The sequence below is a fragment of the Bos indicus x Bos taurus genome, chromosome 27 (assembly GCF_003369695.1).
Source record: "Bos indicus x Bos taurus breed Angus x Brahman F1 hybrid chromosome 27, Bos_hybrid_MaternalHap_v2.0, whole genome shotgun sequence".
NCBI lineage: Eukaryota > Metazoa > Chordata > Mammalia > Artiodactyla > Bovidae > Bos > Bos indicus x Bos taurus.
The window spans coordinates 38,050,762-38,073,176 of record NC_040102.1 but is presented as its reverse complement, the minus strand read 5'-3'; the positions used below and the strand labels follow the sequence as shown (position 1 = coordinate 38,073,176).

General features: G+C 43.2%; 1 protein-coding gene across 4 annotated transcripts in view; it reads right to left on the bottom strand.

Moving 5' to 3' along the window:
- PSD3 (pleckstrin and Sec7 domain containing 3) overlaps window positions 1–22,415 on the bottom strand; it is a 495,595-nt gene that overhangs the window by 357,723 nt on the left and 115,457 nt on the right. For 3 of the 4 annotated variants that reach the window (XM_027529597.1, XM_027529598.1, XM_027529599.1), the window contains exon 2: window positions 2,752–2,860. The exons of the other annotated variant lie outside the window; for it this stretch is intronic. In XM_027529597.1, coding sequence (XP_027385398.1) covers window positions 2,752–2,860 — 109 coding nt within the window. The remainder of the gene's footprint in view (window positions 1–2,751; window positions 2,861–22,415) is intronic. 4 annotated transcript variants of the gene reach the window in all.

Sequence of the window (22,415 nt, the reverse complement as noted above, 5' to 3'; positions counted from 1 at the left end):
TCACACGTTCTCCCATACCCCATCCAACACCCTAAACTCTTGTCACAGATGCAAAAGCCCTGCGATAAGCAACACTGTGCAAACCCTCTTAAACTGTCTTCTCTGGACCCTCCCACCCTCAGCCCATGTGAACTCCTGGCTGAGTGACAAGTAGCCTAAGCCTCCTGTCCTAGAGCAGGGACACCTCCCTCGGGCCTCACTGGGGTCCTGGACCAACAGACCGCCCCTGACCTGGCTGCATCACTACCGGCGACCACCTGACTGATACTGGGGATGCATTCAGCAGGCACTGTCAGCGTTTCCGTTTCCCCAGCAGGCTGCTTCTGCAGCACTTAGACAGTTTCAGCCACTTATTTAATCCACTTGGAAAAACAAAAACAAGTGGGAAAAGGTATGCCTATCAATCAGATTCAAATAAAATCACTGTCTTATTCTGTCTACTACCTTTCCCTATGGTCTTTTTTTTTAATAATTTTTTAAATTTATTTATGTCTGCTCTGGGTTGTCACTGCTGCAAGCAGGGGCTACTCTCCAGCTGTGGTGCACAGCCTTCTTACTGCAGTGGCTTCTCTCGTTGCAGAGCTTGGGCTCTAGGGGGCGTGGGCTTCAGGAGTTGCAGCATGTAAGTTCAGTAGTTGTGGCGCATGGGCTTAGCAACTCTGCAGCATGTGGGATCTTCCCAGACCAGAGATGGAATCCATGTCCCACGCATTGGCAGGTAGAGTCTCAACCACTGGACCACCAGGGAAGTCCCCCTAGGTCTTCTGAGTTTGGGCCATGTTTCAATGACAGACGGATGATCAATATAAAGAAACTTCAAGAGTATTCTTAAAGTGATAAAAATGTGCCATTTCTTTCTGAAGATTTTTAAAAGTACTTTTCAAAAGTCAACATAAACTTGCATCTTATACCCCTACTACAATAAGCAACAATTTCTGCTGCCCCTTCCAATTTCCAGATCAATTATCTGGATTTCTCTCTCTAAAACAGTACTTGGCACTTTGTTTCTGCATACCAAAATGAAATGCAAACTCTTCACTCTCCATGATTCTGCCCCTCTCTAAATGGTTATTTCTCTAAATCTCTCTCTCACTGATAAGCTTTGCAAACCAACCTGGCCAGTTTCCTCCCTGTTTCGCAAACAATCTGTGTTTTCTGCCACCACACCCTTCACATCATTCCCCCAGTCTGAAATGCCCTCCCCCAAACCTCAGTTAACCAGAATACTAGTCATTCTTGGAGAACAGTGCAGCTTCCACCTATTCCATGAAGCCTTCACCAGCACAGCTGAAGTGACCACTGCCTTGCTCTGACCAAACAATTAGCCCCCAGGGGGCAAGGACTGTCTTCTATTTCTCTGCACCCTGACAGTCCCCAGCACGGGTGAGTAGCACATAAGAAGTGTTCATTACATAGATTTGTTTAATAAGTGCATGTACACTAAAACCCCTGAAAAATAACATCACACTAGAAACTAACAATACCAACCATTTCTACCAGGGCAAAAGGAACAGAAGGTTTCAAATGTCATTTTGATTCACCTGTGGTAAACTGGGAAACTACTCAGAACCCAAGAGTAACGAAGACGCAAACCCACCCGCCAATCGGCCACAGGACCATGCAGAGCTCTGACCTTACCTCTACATAGTGAAGGAAAAATCATGTTCTATCAAAGCTAAAAAGAAAAAAGTGTAGTCAGCGCAAAATCACAAAGTTAAGGCTATGCCAGAAAGGAGTTTTAAATAGTCTTGGGGTGATCACAATAAGTATTCCCATCTGAGAAATAATGAATAAATGGTTAAGTATCCCAAACCTCAAGCTTAGAACAGTATTTATGCTACAAAATAAAAGAATATTTTAATAATTTAGCCATTTAAGACTTCATTAAGAGTCTCCAACTACTGAAATATCTAAAAAATATTCATTATTAAGGTAAAAGGTAAATTATTAATATACACTGCATTCTTGCTATCCCCAGATATTATGGAGCCCATTATATAATCTTATCTAACATATGAGTCAAAATGAACAGCTATCATTTGACTTCTTCAACTGAACCATAGCTACATTAGGTCAGATTCCCTGTCTACCCAAAACGGAAATCAGTATCAGACAGTGATGGAGCTGAGGAGAGTAAGGACTGTACTTTCTCGAAACATCAGCTTCAAAGGTCAGGAATATGATGATGATCACAATAAATAATAATGGCAGCAAACACTCATAAAGCATTTATTACATGTCAAGCGCAGTTCTGAGACCTTTACATACATCAATCTATTTAATCCTCAGAAGGATTCCAAGATATGTATCACTATAATCCCATCTGACAGTTGAGAAGACTGAGGCAAAAAGAGCTTAGACAACTCACACAGGGCCACGCGTCTCATAAGTTACAGGCTAGGTTCACACTGAAGAAGTCGAGCTCAAGAGCCCAGGTCTGAACTGCACATAGTACCCCATCCCTGCCTCGATCCCAGGACTGATACCTCTCCATCGACGACGGAGTGAGCACCTCTCCATCTGCACCACTGCCTTCCCGCCTCTGTGAAACCTGTTTGCTTTCATTATTCATCAAATAACTCTACATCTTTCAAAGTGTAGAATTCAGAAATACAGGACGTGATTCTAGTAGCCTGTGGTAGGTAATTTCAAGTCACTTCTAGGTTTGAAGAATTCTCAGCTTCTGAGATTTGAAATTTTAATATCTCTTCCTATCTGTTACCTGAAAGAGGAAGGCAGGGAAACACTTACTAGTATCTGGAGTTTTCTCTTCAGATCTGCCAAATAAAAATTCATATTTGGCCTTGGCAACACTCTGGGAATGTGCTGATGCATTGTTAACCCAAACAAATGTCTCTGCCTGCAAAATCAGAGCAAAACAAAGACATCATTAAAAATACATCATACAAAATACATCACAAAGCAAATCAACCAAGAGAATGGTTATGACAGGTCCACAGGATAGAATACTATATGGCCGTTAAAAATGAAACATGAAAAAACATAACAGGACATAAATCAGAACACAAGCAAGGTTACAACCATATAAAAAGAGAAACATAAACATCTGTAGGGGAACAAGAGAAACTTGCAAAGTCTGGGCTTGATTGGGAGGGCACAATTATGGTAGATTTTTTTTTAATTAAGTATATATTCTTAATAACTTTTTTGCAATGAGAAAACTATATTTTATTTTTAGGAATATCATTTTCCAAATGGGTTATCATCACCCATAGCCCATAGCAGGAATACTTCTGTGAATGGGTTCTGCTAAAGTATGTCAACAAAAAGTAGTCTTTCCCCAAAAGCAACCACATTTGGGTCTTTTTTGCCTAAATTTAGGCAAACAGGAGTACCAAGCATCCCACTTACACTTGTTATCCTAAATTTAAGCATCTGTCCCCGTGTTCTCTGGAATCCTAAATATCCCGCATTTGAAAGAAAAACTACAAGGTGACTGAAAGTGGTTCACATCATGATTTTCAATTCCCATCACTCTCTTCCTGGCTGCTTTAAGCAGCTGCCAAAACTCGGGAGAGCCTCCTTTCTCTGGTCTAGAATTAATGAAAAATAAGTAATAAGGTAGCAATTTCAAAACACAAAGAAATGAGACTGAGGCCAACCAAGGAGTCATCTTTCTGCCTCTTCACTCTGAACTCAAAAATTAACCAGGATACAGATATTATCACACTCGACCTCTGTCTTCTAATTCTGAGACATCTTCCTTTTCGTGTCCGAGCAGCAACTGACCACTCACTTTCGGAGAGAGGAGCATGAAGAGTTTTATCAGAAATCAGGCAGCTATTTCAAAGAGGGGAGTTTCATGATGTCCGTTTTATCTTTTGGAGCAGAAATGATTGATAGCAGTCAGGAGGCCCGTGGCTAGGTTATGAATATCTCCTCACCCTCTGCAGGAAGATCCCCTGGAGGAGGAAATGGCAACCTACTCCAGTATTCTTGCCTGGAGAATACCATGGACAAAGGAGCCTGGTGAGCTACAGTCCATGTGGTCAAAAGAGTCGGACACAACTGAGCGACTTAGCACGCACCTTCACCCTCTGCAGACAGGTTTAGTGGACAGCTGTCCTTGAATACCAATATCAAAGACCTTTTTGAACAGTTTTAAGATAGCAGTTTCTTAAAATAGCTCTAGCAGTTTCTTAAAATAGCTCTATAATCACTTAATGTTCACAACATGTAAAATTATTCTTTCTGGAAAAGGTGCACACTCTTCTTGGAATTGCATGTTTTATAACCACAGGCTGTTAATTATCCTTTTCCCCAGTGGACAGGCAATATTAACTTTTTGATGTGTTCAGGGACCTTCAGGCTGATAAAGGAGGAACCTGGTGGCCTAATTTAGGTGGGGTGGTTAGAAAAGGCTCACTGAGGAACCAATACCTGCAGATACGAGAAGGATGAGAGCTGAGAAAGGACAGAAACATACATGTAGGCAGAGAGAGAGTCACACACAGTGGTCTCTAAGTATGACAGCACCAGGTCACCCCAACAACTGAGGGGGACCAAGGTCGTCACAGAACAGCGGGCACACGTGCAAGTGGAGAGATGGACCAGGCAACAGCACAGGAGGAACAAACACTGAAGAGGAGGCAGGGGCCAAAACCACAGGGTGTGCAAGCCAAGGAAAGGCTCGAAGGGAAGTCACTGGACGGTTTTAAACCTATGGTGGTTCATTAACATTTTCAAAAGGTCATTCATTTACACTTTTAAAAAATTATATGGTTGTTATAAAGGAAATTTTTCCATCACTTTGCCAACAAAGGTTCGTATAGTCAAAGCTATGGCTTTTCCAGTAGTCATGTACGGATATGAGAGTTGGACCATAAAGACGGCTGAATGCTAAAGAATGGATGCTTTTGAACTGTGGTGCTAGAGAACACTCTTGAGAGTCCCTTGGACTGCAGGGAGATCAAACCAGTCAACCCTAAAGGAAATCAACTCTGAATATTCATTGGAAAGACTGATGCTGAAGCTGAAGCTCCAATACTTTGGCACCTGATATGAAGAATCAACTCACTGGAAAAGACCCTGATGCTGGGAAGTATTGAGGGCAGGAGGAGAATGGGGTGATAGAGGATGAGATGGTTGAAGTAGATCACCGACTTAGTGGACATGAGTTTGAGCAAACTCTGGGAGATACTGAAGGACAGGGAAGCTGGGCATGCTGCAGTCCATGGGGTCACAAAGAGCCAGATATGACTGAATGACTGAACAACAAATAAGGGAAATAGATTGGAGTAAGTCAAGAGGAATCAGAGACACCAGTTGGAAGTATAAACTAGAATTTATGAAAGCTTCAAGCCAGATAATGGCAATGGAAACAGAAGTACATAAATGTGAAACATATTTTAAAGGAAGAACCTATGTAAACTTTCTGATAAATTGGGTTTAAGGAAAAAGGGAAAGGAGGAAACCAAGCATAACTGTAAGGGCTAACATGGACTAACCACTCACTCCATGCCAGGCTGTCCCCATGCAGAACATGAGGCGTCTCATGTAACGCACAGGTTGGTCCTGTCGGATGGGCACTCTGCCATCCCAGCCTCATGGGCACACAAAGGGAGCCCACAAGTGGGTGAGTCACATGTCCAAGGTGACACCGCTAGTAAACTGTGGGTCCCAGACTCAGATCCTGAATCTAGAACGCTGGCCCAGAGATTGATACCTAGGAAGCTGGCTTGAGCAGCTGGGTGGTGTGTTGGAATGGGGGAGACTGGAGAAGAAATACTATCAATAGCTTGGATTTGGGGCCTTGGAATATGGAATGAAGCAGGGCAAAGACTAATAGAGTTTTGCAAAGAAAATGCACTGGTCATAACAAACACCCTCTTCCAACAACACAAGAGAAGACTCTACACATGGACATCACCAGATGGTCAACACCAAAATCAGATTGATTATATTCTTTGCAGCCAAAGATGGAGAAGCTCTATGCAGTCAGCGGCTCAGACCATGAACTCCTTATTGCCAAATTCAGACTGAAATTGAAGAAAGTAGAGAAAACCACTAGACCATTTAGGTATGACCTAAATCAAATCCCTTATGATTATACAGTGGAAGTGAGAAATAGATTTAAGGGCCTAGATCTGATAGAGAGCCTGATGAACTATGGAATGAGGTTCGTGACACTGTACAGGAGACAGGGATCAAGACCATCCCCATGGAAAAGAAATGCAAAAAAGCAAAATGGCTGTCTGGGGAGGCCTTACAAATAGCTGTGAAAAGAAGAGAAGGAAAAGCAAAGGAGAAAAGGAAAGATATAAGCATCTGAATGCAGAGTTCCAAAGAATAGCAAGAAGAGATAAGAAAGCCTTCTTCAGTGACGAATGCAAAGAAATAGAGGAAAACAACAGAATGGGAAAGACTAGAGATCTCTTCAAGAAAATCAGAGATACCAAGGGAACATTTCATGCAAAGATGGGCTCGATAAAGGACAGATATGGTATGGACCTAACAGAAGCAGAAAATATCAAAAAGAGATGGCAAGAATACACAGAAGAACTGTACAAAAAAGATCTTCACGACCCAGATAATCACGATGGTGTGATCACTGACCTAGAGCCAGACATCCTGAAATGTGAAATCAAGTGGGCCTTAGAAAGCATCACTACGAACAAAGTTAGTGGAGGTGATGGAATTCCAGTTGAGCTATTTCAAATCTTGAAAGATGATGCTGTGAAAGTGCTGCACTCAATATGCCAGCAAATTTGGAAAACTCAGCAGTGGCCACAGGACTGGAAAAGGTCAGTTTTCATTCCAATCCCAAAGAAAGGCAATGCCAAAGAATGCTCAAACTACCGCACAATTGCACTCATCTCACATGCTAGTACGGAGAAGGCAATGGCAACCCACTCCAGTACTCTTGCCTGGAAAATCCCATGGACGGAGGGGCCTGATGGGTTGCAGTCCATGGGGTTGCTAGGAGTCAGACACGACTGAGCGACTTCACTTTCACTTTTCACTTTCATGCATTGGAGAAGGAAATGGCAACCCACTCGTGTTCTTGCCTGGAGAATCCCGGGGACAGGGGAGCCTGGTGGGCTGCCATCTATGGGGTCGCACAGAGTTGGACACGACTGAAGCGACCTAGCAGCAGCAGCAGCACATGCTAGTAAAGTAATGCTCAAAATTCTCCAAGCCAGGCTTTAGCAAAATGTGAACCATGAACTTCCTGATGTTCAAGCTGGTTTTAGAAAAGGCAGAGGAACCAGAGATCAAATTGCCAACATCTGCTGGATCATGGAAAAAGCAAGAGAGTTCCAGAAAAACATCTATTTCTGCTTTATTGACTATGCCAAAGCCTTTGACTGTGTGCATCACAATAAACTGTGGAAAATTCTGAAAGAGATAGGAATACCAGACCACCTGACCTGCATCTTGAGAAATCTGGATGCAGGTCAGGAAGCAACAGTTAGAACTGGACATGGAACAACAGACTGGTTCCAAAGAGGAAAAGGAGTACGTCAAGGCTGTATATTGTCACCTTGCTTATTTAACTTCTACAGAGTACATCATGAGAAATGCTGGACTGGAAGAAACACAAGCTGGAATCAAGATTGCTGGGAGAAATATCAATCACCTCAGATATGCAGATGACACCACCCTTATGGCAGAAAGTGTACAGGAACTCAAAAGCCTCTTGATGAAAGTAAAAGAGGAGAGTGAAAAAGTTGGCTTAAAGCTCAACATTCAGAAAACGAAGATCATGGCATCCGGTCCCATCACTTCATGGGAAATAGATGGGGAAACAGTGGAAACAGTGTCAGACTTTATTTTTGGGGGCTCCAAAATCACTGCAGATGGTGACTGCAGCCATGAAATTAAAAGACGCTTATTCCTTGGAAGGAAAGTTATGACCAACCTAGATAGCATATTCAAAAGCAGAGACATTACTTTGCCAACAAGTTCCGTCCAGTCAAGGCTATGGTTTTTCCTGTGGTCATGTATGGATGTGAGAGTTGGACTGTCAAGAAGGCTGAGCACCAAAGAGTTAATGTTTTTGAACTGTGGTGTTGGAGAAGACTCTTGAGAGTCCCTCGGACTGCAAGGAGATCCAACCAGTCCATTCTGAAGGAGATCAGCCCTGGGTATTCTTTGGAAGGAATGATGCTAAAGCTGAAACTCCAGTACTTTGGCCACCTCATGTGAAGAGTTGACTCATTGGAAAAGACTGTGATGCTGGGAGGGCTTGGGGGCAGGAGGAGAAGGGGTTGACAGAGGATGAGATGGCTGGATGGCATCACTGACTCAATGGACATGAGTCTGAGCAAACTCTGGGAGTTGGTGATGGACAGGGAGGCCTGGCGTGCTGCAATTCATGGGGTCGCAAAGAGTCGGACACGACTGAGCGACTAAACTGAACTGAACAACCAGCTCCTCCCTTGATAAGCTAATCGGATAGATATTCCAAAAGCCAAGAAAGGTAACCAAAGAAAGTGGGACTGGCAGACTCTCAAGAGCAGAAAAAGGCCAGAAACAGCCAAGAAACAACTGGGACAACAGAATCTTCTAAAGGTTAGACTGCAAGGAGCTCCAACCAGTCCATCCTAAAGGAAATCAGTCCTGAATATTCACTGGAAGGACTGATGTTGAAACTGAAACTCCAATACTCCAATACTGATGTGAAGAGCTGACTCATTGGAAAAGACCCCGTTGCTGGGAAAGATCGAAGGCGAGAGAAGGGAACAACAGAGGATGAGATGGTGGATGGCATCACTGACTCAATGGACATGAGTTTGAGTAAATTCTGGGAGTTGGTGATGGACAGGGAGGCCTGGCGTGCTGCAGGCCACGAGGTCGCAAAGAGTCGGCCATGACTGAGTGACTGAACCGAACTGAACTGAAAGGTTAGAGCATCCAAACCAGAAGCCAAAGCAGGCATGGACCACCAGCCTAAGAAAAAGACTGACGGGGTGCAGGGAGCAGGACTCACCTCATCACCAGGCAGACTTGTTGTCAGCCTGCTTTAACTGTGTGAGCGCAGAGGGAAGAGCTGAATCCACGGCCTGTTTAAAAGCCCCTGGAGGCCCATTCTCATTTTCCCACCACCTGCTACCCACCTACTCAGCTGTCTTCCTGAAAGCACACTCCCCTGGGAAGGGCACGGCCAGGGGGAGACGAGGCTCCAGCACAGAGACGCAGAGTCCCCACTCCACCTGCCGCTAAAACTGAAGGCAGAGGGAAGGGTATGTGAGCAAGGCGCAGGCCAACACAAAGGACTCTTCCCTTGATCATCTGCATCTTGGGCCCCATCTTACGGTTGTCTTCTAACCAAATGCCCCTTTCAGGAACTGAGCCTGCCCTGGCTTATTCACAATATGTTATGATTTATTACAAATGGGAACAGTGCCTTTTTTTTTTTTTAATGTGATGTAGAAAGTCAGGGGCTAGGAAACTAGGATGATAAACCTTCATTTGTAACACAGCCTCCATAAAACTAAAATAAGACACAGGGATCAAGTGTTCTTGACTGCTTCTTCATGAAGGCACCAAGTAACTAAGGTGTTGGAGAACTTCAAAGAAAGAATTTAAAAGAAAACCAGCAATCAAACATTACATGTTCACAGCACACCCTCTGCCTTTCCCACCATTTTGTAATCAGTAATGACAGAGGGCGAGACCCTTGATGGCAAGTTGCAGACCCAGGGATCTAAGTCTACCTTCTGCTTTTCTCTTTGCCCTGCTGACTACCATCTACCTTCCTCGGGCTCTGGATCTGTGCGCTCCTGATAGTCTTTAAAACTAATAAAACGGACAACATAAAGGTCCAGGTTTTAAAAAGAAAAACACATGTTAAGCCTCAGAATACACGTTCTTACTTGCTACAGGTCTCACCTTCCACACGCTGACAGCAAGTCAGGATTCAGGCTGGGTAAGAAGAGGGAAAGCTGGAAAGCCACAGAAAACTTTAAAAGTCAGCCCAGCATAATTGGGACCCCTGGGAGGAAATCAACCAGACTCTGAATAGTCAACCAGCACTCACAGATGCTCCTCTGCAGACTCAACACAGCGGAGGAAGGCTCGGTACTGAGAACAATCACAGGGGGTAGCAAAGCAGTCAGAGACTACAAGCTCACTGCGAGTGTTCATAAGTATTTTTGCTGAGTCTTTCTAAACTCAGCAACCTCAAAAAAGCCCTGAAACCTTGGCAGAAATAACCACAAATTACATAAACGAAAACTAAGTATCAGCCTCATCACCAAAACTAAGCTTCACAAACATGGGGGCATCTTCAGTTATTTCAAATTTTTCACTAACTTCTGAAATGAAATTAAATTCACTCTAATTTTTTAAAAAACGTGTCATTTGGCACTTTGAAGAGATGGAAAAATAGGTGCTAACTGTAAATTCAGGGTGGGAATCATGAAAAAGTATTTTCTCACCTGATTTGCTATAGCTTTATTTCCCTTAAGTAGAAAGTCACCCCTGGATGGTGGCTATGTATTTTAGGGGAAAATGTAATACCTAGAACTGGGTCTTACAATAAGCATGCTAAAGACTGTTCTTGATTAAGGTAAGAAAACCAGCCATAACTTTCTTCACAAAAAAGGTATGTGAGCAATCAGATACATCAGTTTCTATACACCAAGCATAAGTTATTTACCCGATAAATACATTTATGTCTGTATGTATATAGAAAATTACTGCATGTATGGAGAAAAAAAGTGCCTCTGGGCAAACACAAACATTCTGAAAGTCAAAAATCTGGCCTGTAATTTAAGCTTAACTAGCACATGAAATATTAGGAATAATAGTCTTTATTATAGACCAATAAGCGTTAATTTCTATAAGAAAATATATGGCCCACCAAAATCTTACCAAAGTAAACCCTCTCCAAGTATGGGCCCCTCTTAAAAGACACTGAATGGTCATGAGTTTGACATCACAGAGAAAATTAGAAGAGTCATGTCATCCCCGTGGGAAGCATCTGGTTCTGCCTGCAGGACATGAACCCTGACCAGATGACACCAGCATCTCCTGCCTGGTGTTAACAGATGCCCACTGTGAAGAAATGCACACCCGCTGAGGTCAAAAGATCTACAAAGCGTGTATCTGTCTGGCCAAGGTAAAGAAGAACACCAAAGATAACCAGAATAAAGTCCTAAAAACAGAAACCGAACAAAAATTCCAAGTCCAATTTCAGATAAATAATACTAGTTATTCAATCATCCTTAAGAAACTTTTCATTTTAAAATGATACAGAAAAGTATCGTTTTTTACAGTATTAATAGTAGAGGCATTTCTCAGTGTCCTGACAAGGAATTTGCCCAATTTTCCAGATTGCTCGGCATCCCAGATCAGGCAAGTCTGATGGACAGTCAACGGGTAAAAGGCACGAACTGACAAGGGGACCTGGGTTTTTATTTCAGAAGATCTCCCCTCTTTAAACTTAAACATTGTCAGGATACCCACACTGTCTGTAACTCTAACTAAAGTGTGCTCGTCTTATATTTTTTTTAGTTGGTTTTTACAAAGATAAACTGTTCGTCATAAGCAAACATGACTAAAGTTCTCAGAAACAACTGCTTACGTAAGCAAGACAAAGTAAACAATTCCCTCCAGGCCTTCAGGACCTTCAGGTCCCATTAGGTCAGCTACCTCTTCAGGGACGCGGAGCTGTATGCGGTACCCCGACAGAGTCCATCAGTCATAGCTCGCTCACGGGAGCCAGGGGTGTGGGAACTATCCAGTGTGATTCACACTCGAGAGAGAGAACACGGAGTAGGACACTCTCTAGAGCAGCATTTCTGCAGGCCCAGGGCGCCTGCAACACAGTTCCTGGGGTGCCTGTGGATACACCGCAGGCTGCGGAAGGCCTCAGGCCTCTGGTCACACTCCTGAAGCGGGGCAGGGGAAGCTGACTTTGTACCTAATGGCCCCACCGGATGCTCAGGTGTGCAGGAGTATGAGCGCTACCGTTCCGGAGCTCTGTGGGGTATACAAGTAAACCTTCAAAAAGACCAAGGAACGGCAGGACAGCCGACAGCAAGGAACGGAGCCCGTTCCTCTCAGGCCACCTCCTCCACCCCTACGACACAAACCACAGGCACAGAATACCTGGGGAAACGCACTTGGAGGCTTCCTGGCTTGTCATGGGCATTAACAGTGGTTTTAAACTTGTGCAGTGGCTGAGAACAATAAAGCCATAACATTGCTTTCGGGCCCAAGGAATACAAGGAATACAGTGTGGGGAAAATCTCCTGCTACACTTAACAGGCCAGGTCATCCTCACAAACACTGGATGTTCAACAGACAGACGTGAGCTAAAGAATAAAGAGCGAATGCAAATTACCTTTGTTCTTGTTCTTAGGCACAGAACACTGGAGAATAAATGATTCACCAAAGGTTTTCGCACTTTGTAGTTTTAAAGACATTCACCCTACTCCCCACCCACCCACTCACGTATCCCACAGTCTGATCACCAGAGCTTCTGAAGATTAGAGGCTTGTTCTATTTTTACACCTATAATTGGAGTATAAAATTAATGTGATAAGCAGTATTTTTATGCTGAGTTTGAATAATATTTAGTGCTTTATTATTATGAAGACTTAGTTTTAAGAATGCTTGTTTGGGCTTGCTGGAAACCTAGGAACTGACTTGTTTCTGTGGAAAAGTAAACGCAGAGGTCCAAATAATTACAAACTTGAAACTCACATATAAAAGTTAGAGATTACCTACATATTCTATTTACCGACACATTTACCCGAGGCTGATAGCTCACATCAATTTATGAACAAAGATTACTGATGTAACTGATTACAGATCCCTAATTTTGCTGAGAATAATCAGTTTCTGTATAAGAACAAATTAATTAAAAACATAAGGAGTGATGGTATTAACACTTCCTTTATTTGAAACACCATAATCCAGCAAACACATATTCAAAAGACAGAAAATAGATTTTTCAGAATGGTCAAAGACAAACAGAAAAAACAGGCAGAAGACAAAAACAGCCTTTTTAAGAAATACAGTTAAAAATGATCAATATATATTAAACAATGTTGAACAAATCTTGCTAATAATCAGTGAAATACCAATTTTTAAAACGTTACCAAACTTTACCCATCATAATGGTAAAGATTAAAATATGTGACAATAAGATAATTTTCTCATGTAGAATCAACAGTAGTTTATCTTTTGAAAAGATAAAGGAAGATAGCAGGCGAAGCACTTAGAAATGCCTGGAACATTTTAAGTGTCCAGGAGATGTCGGTTGCCGCTGTTAACATTATCATTATTACTGTATTACTGCATTATTCCTGTACTTCTTTGTTTACACCTCTCTTACCTGTTCAACTATAACCCCGTGGAGCATAGGAATTAAGTGTGTTTTTTTTAATAACATAATTGTTATTCAAGGATATTGTTGATATATTCTCATTTCAGTAATATGTCCTACCATCTTGAATATGCAACAGTATATCATACGACTATAACAAAATTTATTAATTTATCAATTTCTTACTATTATACATAATACTGTAGTGATCAACTTTATACACATTTCTTTACATTCTTTTCTGATAATTAGTTCAGGAAAATCTCCTAGAAGTGGAACTGGGGGTCAAAGGAGCTGTCTTCCAGGGAGCCTGTACAAATAGTGTAGGGTCTATGTGCCCAGTCATGTCTGAAACCCAAACCAGTTCTCGGCATATTTAGACACCTAGTCAATCAGATGATGGAAGTAAAGAGAGGAAGTTGAGAAAAATGATTTTTCTGGGAAAACGTTAGCATTTGAAGACAGGCAGGCCACTGCGGAAGTGCAGAACATGTTCAGCTAGCCTGACTGCGGGACAAAAAGGGAGATTAAGCAGAATGAGGCAGATCAGAGATTCTCCCCCTGCGGTGGGCTTCCACACACGTGCGGACCTTGCTGCAAGTCTAGCGCTGATGCCATGGTCCACACAGGGGCTGAGAGTCGGCATTTCTAACACGCTCCCAGGTGATGCCGAAGCTGCTGGCCCATGGATTATACTTCAGTAGGAAAGAAGCAGATGACACTAAGAGGAAGGTTAGCACCTCAAGAGTTTCAAATGTCAAGCTAAGCAGTTTGGACTTTTGTATTCAATTATTTGATAGTCAGTTTTAAGTGGGGGCATATAGAAGATTCTGAGCAAGAGAGATCTAATCACCAGAGGAATTATACAGAGTGAAGTAAGCCAGAAAGAAAAACACCAATACAGTATACTAACGCTACTGCTAAGTCACTTCAGTCATGTCCGACTCTGTGCGACCCCAGAGACAGCAGCCCACCAGGCTCCCCAGTCCCTGGGACTCTCCAGGCAAGAACACTGGAGTGGGTTGCCATTTCCTTCTCCAATGCATGAAAGTGAAAAGTGAAAGTGAAGTCGCTCAGTCGTGTCCGACTCTTAGCGACCCCGTGGACTGCAGCCTACAGGGCTCCTCCATCCATGGGATTTTCCAGGCAAGAGTACTGGAGTGGGATGCCATTGCCTTCTCCATACTAACGCATATATATGGAATTTAGAAAGATGGTAATGATAACCCTGTATGCGAGACAGCAAAAGAGACACAGATGTATAGAACAGTCTTTTGGACTCTGTGGGAGAGGGAGAGGGTGGGATGATTTGGGAGAATGGCATTGAAACATGTATAATATCATATAAGAAACGAATCGCCAGTCCAGGTTCGATGCAGGATACAGGATGCTTGGGGCTGGTGCACGGGGATGACCCAGAGGGATGGTACGGGGAGGGAGGTGGGAGGGGGGTTCAGGATGGGCAACACATGTATACCCGTGGCAGATTCACGTTGATGTATGGCAAAACCAATACAATATTGTAAAGTAATTAGCCTCCAATTAAAATAAATAAATTTAAATTTAAAAAATAAATAAATAAAAAAGAAAAGTCCTGATGTCGGTTACCTACCAAGTCTTTCTTAGGAGATGGCTTGTTCTGTTTTATCACTTTAATATTTTCTCAACTTTGGTTAATACTGTATACGAACTTGAGGTGACATATTCCTCTCCATATTCCTCTCTAGACTATTTTTTGATAATGGAAGAGACAATCAACAAATAAAAACAAAAGGATGAGGGTTTTGCCCTTCCCTGACCACCCAATCCCCACCTTCTCTGGCCCACTCAGCAGAGGACATACCTCTAAAGCTACTGATCACTGCTTCATCACTGTTTCTAGTGGCAACCAAGGGGTCCTGTTCACAAAAATGGTACAGGAATTACCAACAGCCAAGTCTCCCCCACCGTGTCCCCACTCCCAGATCATGATTCCAACTCCAGCTACTTCAGATGTAGCAAGAGAGGAGTGCCATTCAGTAAGAAACGATATGGAGCATGCATCGACCACCTCAACATGCCTAATCCTCCGAGTCAACAATGACTCAGGAAAGTAGGGTGACCGACTGCTCACAAAGGAGAAATGACTCTAACCTAGGGAAACACAAAGGTAAGAAGAGCCTCAGCAGAGTCCAAATCCCGGAGAGCTCCTCCCACGCCAGCCCACCCATCTCTGCCCTCTCCACGCATCACGAGCACTGGGCCAGAAGCCAGCTCTTGCAGAGTTTCTTTCCACTCCTTTATTACAACCTGGGAACAGATGGGGGTGGGGGCAGTGGGCTGTAAAGGAGAGATGGAATTGGGGAAGTAGGCTGAACTCAATACGGATCTCAACCCCTGTGGGGGACATCCTCTCATCCTCACAACAATACTTCAGAAAACCCAGCAGTTTTCAAGCCTCCCATGAGGCTCTCGAGCAGGAAATCCCTGCCTGCCGAAGCTCATGAGATCACCCAGTTGATAATGAATGCGCTGGCACGTGGGCACAGAGTAGGTACAGCCAGCATGATTGAGAAACACAGCGACCTCTGCACTGGCAAAGAAGTCTTAGGTCGTGACCCTGGAGGGAAACTGCAGCTTATGCAGATGTGATTCGGAAAAGGTTCTTCAGATATCAGAGTAATCATAAAATAAGGGAAATCATAAAACAATGGAAAGCTGTCCAATACAGAACAACTAACCTGAATAAAGACAAATTATGAACACAGATCAGGAAATGTGCATATACACTACGGATCACCGTTGATCACTAACTGACAATAAAATGCTACTTCCGTGACACTGCTAACATAACAGGGCTGTTACAAATGGAGGGTGCTAAGTCACTGTTCCACTCTATGTATGTAACTAATACATCCCAGTTAGATCCATATTAGAGTTCCAAGACTAATTGAAAAGAATAATGAAGATGATTTAAGAAGCTGAAAATGAGACTTCCGGAGGGAGTAAAAGGACTTAGCAAATGTGAAAAAATTCTGAGTGGTAATCGTACTCCTAAAGACTAAAAGTTAGAGAGAATATAGTAAATATTAACAGACATTTTACAGCTCCACTCAAAAATGGAAAAATTCAGCAACAAAGGGACTTCAGCTAAATATGAAGGAGAACTCTCTAAGGGTAAGCACTGTTAATGAAGCAGTGATAGAAGCAAAACTATCCTTTTTCATTAGTCAACTCCTTTACATGGTGGTCACAATGGAGCAGCAACATAAGACAGAGACGGTTATAATTTAAACTATCTAGAGACAAAAACACGAAACAGAAGAGTCCTAAAAATTATATATATACGGACAGTATCTGTAGATCTAAACTGTCCTTTGGGAGAGGTCTTTAAAACTGCCACAAAGGTATTTCATTTGTCCTGAGTCAAACAGCATGATAAACCAGGTATCTGCCTCACAAAACTGTTTCTAAGTCCTAGTCGATGGGGTCGCCCCTGCACCGCCCTGAGCTCACGCCTGCAGGGCACTTGGCGTGGCCCGCTTCCCTGAGGAACCCTGTAAAACTGACAACACTGAGTTTCATTTCACAAACGTTTTATATCAGCTTCAAAATGAAGATAGGTCACTTACGATTCTCAAAACACCACCACACCTATCTGAAATTCCCTTTTAAAAACCCTCCAAGATTAAAAAACCTAGAAATCTTAGCTTTGCTTTCAAACTGGGAATCTATGACAATACGAGACATATAACAAAAGGGATGGGGGGCGGGGGGTGAGGAATAGTGTTTTCATGGGAAAAAGTGGCAAGTCATATTGCTTAATGGATTCCCGAAGAGATGTCTTTTTTTTTTTTTAAACTGGGTGATACAGTTATTCCGGTCTGACTATCAAGTTGGTACTTGAACCATTCCACAGCATCCTAAAGTTCAAATACCTCTAAATGCTGAAGAACTTACTAGCCTAGACAGCTTTTATTGGTTAAAAAAAAATTTTTTAATAAAAAAATTTATTTATGACTGCAAGCTATGAGCCAGGCTGTTTAATAACTTTAAATGTCTTATCATCTTAACCCTCACAAACCCTTGAGTTCTATTGTCACTCCTGTCTCAAAGACAAGAAGACATAAAAGGGTTAAAGGCCACTGCAGGCAACCAATGGAGCCAAGATCTGCATGATCTTTGAAAAAGCTATGCTTAGACACTGTATGTTTTCCCAGACGTTACAAACCACAGAGAATTTGACCCCAAAATTCTGTGTCTGAAACAAAAAATTTCCTTCAAAGCTTCTCTTAGGAACATAACACGTTCTCATGGGTTCCTAGTTTATGAACCTTAGTTGGGTTTTCTTCTTATTTTATACATACCTGACCAGCAGCAAACAAAGGGCAAAACATCAACAAGACAAACTCGATTATCTTTTTTTCAAAATTGTTCAGAAAGGTAATTAAAGGCCATCAAAACATTTAAAAATCAGAATTAGCGACTAGCTCTTTACATTTATCTTGCCCAGGAATTTATAAGAAATAGGGGACAAGCGAAACGAACAGGCAGTAGCAATGTTCCAGGCGTAAGTAATTTATTAACAGCACTCCAAATTTAATGAGATAGCAGTCGTTTCAAGGCTTTGCTTACAGCTGAAACATAAAGGCCGCATCACTCCAATATGAACTGCACGTGTCGCTGGAAAGAGCAGGAGATGCCAAGGTGCCCCATCAGAAGGGCCGCTCAGCCCAGGTGTTCCATACCTGGACCGTCTGCCCGCTGTCTCTGGGTGGATGCTGGGACCTGCTTCGGGCAAATTAGCCCCATTAAGTAGGCCTTCTTCAAGTACAGAGGAAATAAAGTTACCAAAAATATGGAACTTACACATTTCGGTACTTGCTACCAAAAAAAAAGAAAGAAAAAATACCTCATTGAGAAGATGGCACATATATGCACAGTTTCTACCTTATTTGCCTGTATTTACAGGCAAAATAACTCAAAATGAGTTTAAGAAGTACTTTTTTCCCTCATCTTAAAAAAATTTTCAGTTGGAGGAGAATGGCTTTGATGTGCTGGTTTCTGCCATACGTCAGCACACATCAGCCACAGGTACACAGACGTCCTCTCCTTCTTGAAACTCCCTCCTGCCTCATCACTCCCCTCTGGATTGTCACAGAGCACCAGATTTGAGCTCCCTGTGCTACACAGCAAGTTCCACTGGATATCTATTTTACACACAGTAATTCACGTTTCCATGCACTCTCTCCATTCATCCCACCCTCTCCTTCCCCCACTGTGCCCACAAGTCTGTCCTCTACGTCTGCATCTCTTGCATGTGCGCACGTGTGTGTGTGCACACACACACGTGCACGCACACACACTTAGTCATTCAGTCATGTCTGACACTTTTGTGACTCTTTGGACTATAGCCTACTAGGCTCCTCTGTCCATAGAATTTTCCAGGCCAGAATACTGGAGTGGGTTGCCATGCCCTCCTCCAGGGGATCTTCCCGACCCAGGGATCAAAGCCCCATCTCCTGTGTCTCCTGCAGCGCAGGCAGATTCTTCACCTGCTGACCCATCTCCAATGCTGCCTTGTATATAGGTTCATCAGTACAATTTTTCTAGATTCTATATATATATAGAACTGTGTCCTCTTTATATATCGTGACTCTTCATATACATAAAGAGCCATGTCCAACTCTTTGCCACCCCACAGACTGCAGCACGCCAGGCTTCTCTGTCCATCACCAACTCCCAAAGCTTGATCAGACTCATGTCCATCAAATTGGTGATGCCATCCAACCATCTCATCCTCTGGCATCCCCTTCTCCTCCTGCCTTCAATCTATCCCAGCATCAGGGTTTTCTCCAATGAGTCAATTCTTCGCATCAGGTGGCCAAAGTATTGGAGCTTCAGCTTCAGCATCAGTCCTTCCAATGAATATTCAGGACTGATTTCCTTTAGGATGGACTGGTTGGATCGCCTTGCTGTCCAAGGGACTCTCAGGAGTTCTTTCCAACACCACAGTTCAAAAGCATCAGTTCTTCAGCGCTCAGCTTTCTTTATAGTCCAACTCTCACATCCATACATGACCAGTGGAAAAACCACAGCTTTGACTAGATGGACCTTTCTATGTGTTGATATAAGATATTTATTTTTCTCTTTCTGACTTACTTGTAAGAAACATTATTTTCTAATTCTAATTAATAACTTCTTTACACTGAACAAAACAGTGTTCTACTCCTTAAAATCTGAAGCGCTTACTTTCTTACTTCAAGGGTTGGGTTGCCTCAGATCCAAGTCATAGCACAGGCTTCTCCTTAAAGCTACCTCATGAGCAACAAGCTACTCTTTAACTTCTCTAAGCAAGGAGTCCCTTGATCTCCAAAGCTGCCCAAGTGTTGACTGGCTCGGAACTGGCTGTTTTTTTCCAGAGAAGCACAAAAGACTCCTGTGTCTACGAGACTCTCAACTCCCTCAGTGCCAGAGGTCTCCATTTTACATCCAGGCCACCCTTTCGCTTATTTTGAAAAGCAAAGAAAACATAACAGTACAAAATGATGCCTATTTCTTCATTGGGCTACATAACATAACTATTATGATAATTAGTGTTGCTTGTAGGTCAGACTTTTTGCTTCAAAATATTTCTTTTAAATCCCAGCCCTAAAATGTTTAAAGCAGACCACTAAAAAGTGATTTGCACGACCAACTTATTTGTCATTGAAGCTCAGCTCATAAAAAGGTTCATTCATGTTAAAAAGCTATTTTTAAATGTGCTTAATTCACTGCTTAGAGTCCACTGACAATTAAGCATTATATTTCAGTGGACTTTTAAATGTTTAACATTATATTTCTCCCATCTCATTTCCACCTCCCCCAATTCTGCCATCCTGAGTATCAACATTATTTTAAACTTTGCTGTTTTCTGTTACAGTAGCTTCATTCATTAGTCCTTTAGAAATACTGTCTTTCAGAACACCCCGGCATCTGACTTTTAAACTCAGTTATGACAGTCAGGATTTACTTACCACATCCTGCCAAAGCCCAAGGGCAGCTTTTCCAACTGAAATCAGGCAACATCTACCTACGAGGAGGCAGCCATACCCTTCAGGAACGACCATCCCTACCGGGCCACTGACAGAAGGTCCACAAGCTTTACTGGCAAGGCCAGGTCCTCTCCCGCTCCGCAGTGACAGCAAGCGGCATACCCCCTGATGAGAATGACCCTCACACTGTCTGAATGACAACTTATTGCCTGTGGAGGGCACAGGAATAAACTACAGTTTAAGAAACCGGGACCACCTACATAGCTACTGAGGGGCCTCCCAGGTGACGCTGGTGGTCAAGAGCCCAACTGCCAGAGCAGGTAGACCTGAGAGCCGTGGGTCCGGTTCCTGAGTCCGGAACATCCCCTGGAGGAGGAGATGGCAACCCACTCCAGTATTCTTGCCTGGAGAATCCCATGGACACAGAAGCCTGACGGGCTGCAGTCCATAGGGTCGCACAGTCAGACACGATTGAAGCAACTTGGCACGCACACACAGTTACTGAAGAAACTGAGTCCCCACAAATAGACATGAAGCTGTAAAATGCAGTAAGAGGGCTACAGGGAAAGTGTCCAGTCCAACACGCAGCTGTCAAGCTCGCAGGACGCTGGGTGGCAAGTTAAAACATGCAAAGCTGAAAGGCCTACCTGAGTTTTGACACATGGATATTTGTGGCCTATAGATGGCCCTCGGGCTTAATACAGCACTGTACTGTGTAGAGCAGAACAGAACAATGGAAGCTTGATGGCCAAAGACTGGCTAAACTCCTGGTGACTGAACACTTGGTGTTCTCCATGCCCGTTTCTCTCAAAGAGGTTAATGCACCTTGCTAGCATGATCTCATTAATCCTTACACCACCTGACGAGTGGAGGAGGCAGCAAGTATTTTAATCTTCCTAGTTAAAATGAGAAAAAAGGAAAAGTATGCTGTGTAACTCTTCCCAGGATTACAGCTGGCACATAGTCCCACAGCCCGGGGAACCACTGATGTGACTAGAGTACTGTAGTGGCTGGAGTACACGGGATTACTTCAAAGGACACGCCTCTCCCCAAGAGAACATGGGTTTCCTAATCAGGCAGCTACGTCCTATACATTTTCCAAACCACTGCCATTCCACTTCTCACAAGGTGTTTACATGCTCTCCTGGACTCTCAAACAAAGTAGTTTTTAAACAGGCGCACTTCCTCAGACCGCTCAGCTTGCAGTTAGGCCCTAAACCATGCTTCTCATCAGGGATTCCTCAGACCCTCAGGGTTACTCAGCAGCGTGCCATGGGGTACGCAACCCCTCAACCAACAGGCATGTTTTCTTGGAGCTCCGTTTGAACAGATGGTCACTTAAAACCTGATTTTTATATTAAAATTGTTGTATTTTTGGAAATAGAATACCAGATTGGCAAGAATTTCTTAAATGAGTCGAACAAGACATGCTGCCCTTAGGAACACTGCTTTAGGGCTTCTCAGCAAGCAGGGCTGGGGGCGGGCTGGGAGGGAGCCACCAGTATCTTGCTAATTGGGACAGTTCAGGAAGAATGTTTGAGAAACTCTGAAAAACCTAATCAGGCAGCTACGTCCTATACATTTTCCAAACCACTGCCATTCCACTTCTCACAAGGTGTTTACATGCTCTCCTGGACTCTCAAACAAAGTAGTTTTTAAACAGGCGCACTTCCTCAGACCACTCAGCTTGCAGTTAGGCCCTAAACCATGCTTCTCATCAGGGATTCCTCAGACCCTCAGGGTTACTCAGCAGCGTGCCATGGGGTACGCAACCCCTCAACCAACAGGCATGTTTTCTTGGAGCTCCGTTTGAACAGATGGTCACTTAAAACCTGATTTTTATATTAAAATTGTTGTATTTTTGGAAATAGAATACCAGATTGGCAAGAATTTCTTAAATGAGTCGAACAAGACATGCTGCCCTTAGGAACACTGCTTTAGGGCTTCTCAGCAAGCAGGGCTGGGGGCGGGCTGGGAGGGAGCCACCAGTATCTTGCTAATTGGGACAGTTCAGGAAGAATGTTTGAGAAACTCTGAAAAACAGAACTAAGAGACTTCAAAAAAAATTATTCCAAATCTACCTGCCTGGCCTAAACATGCCA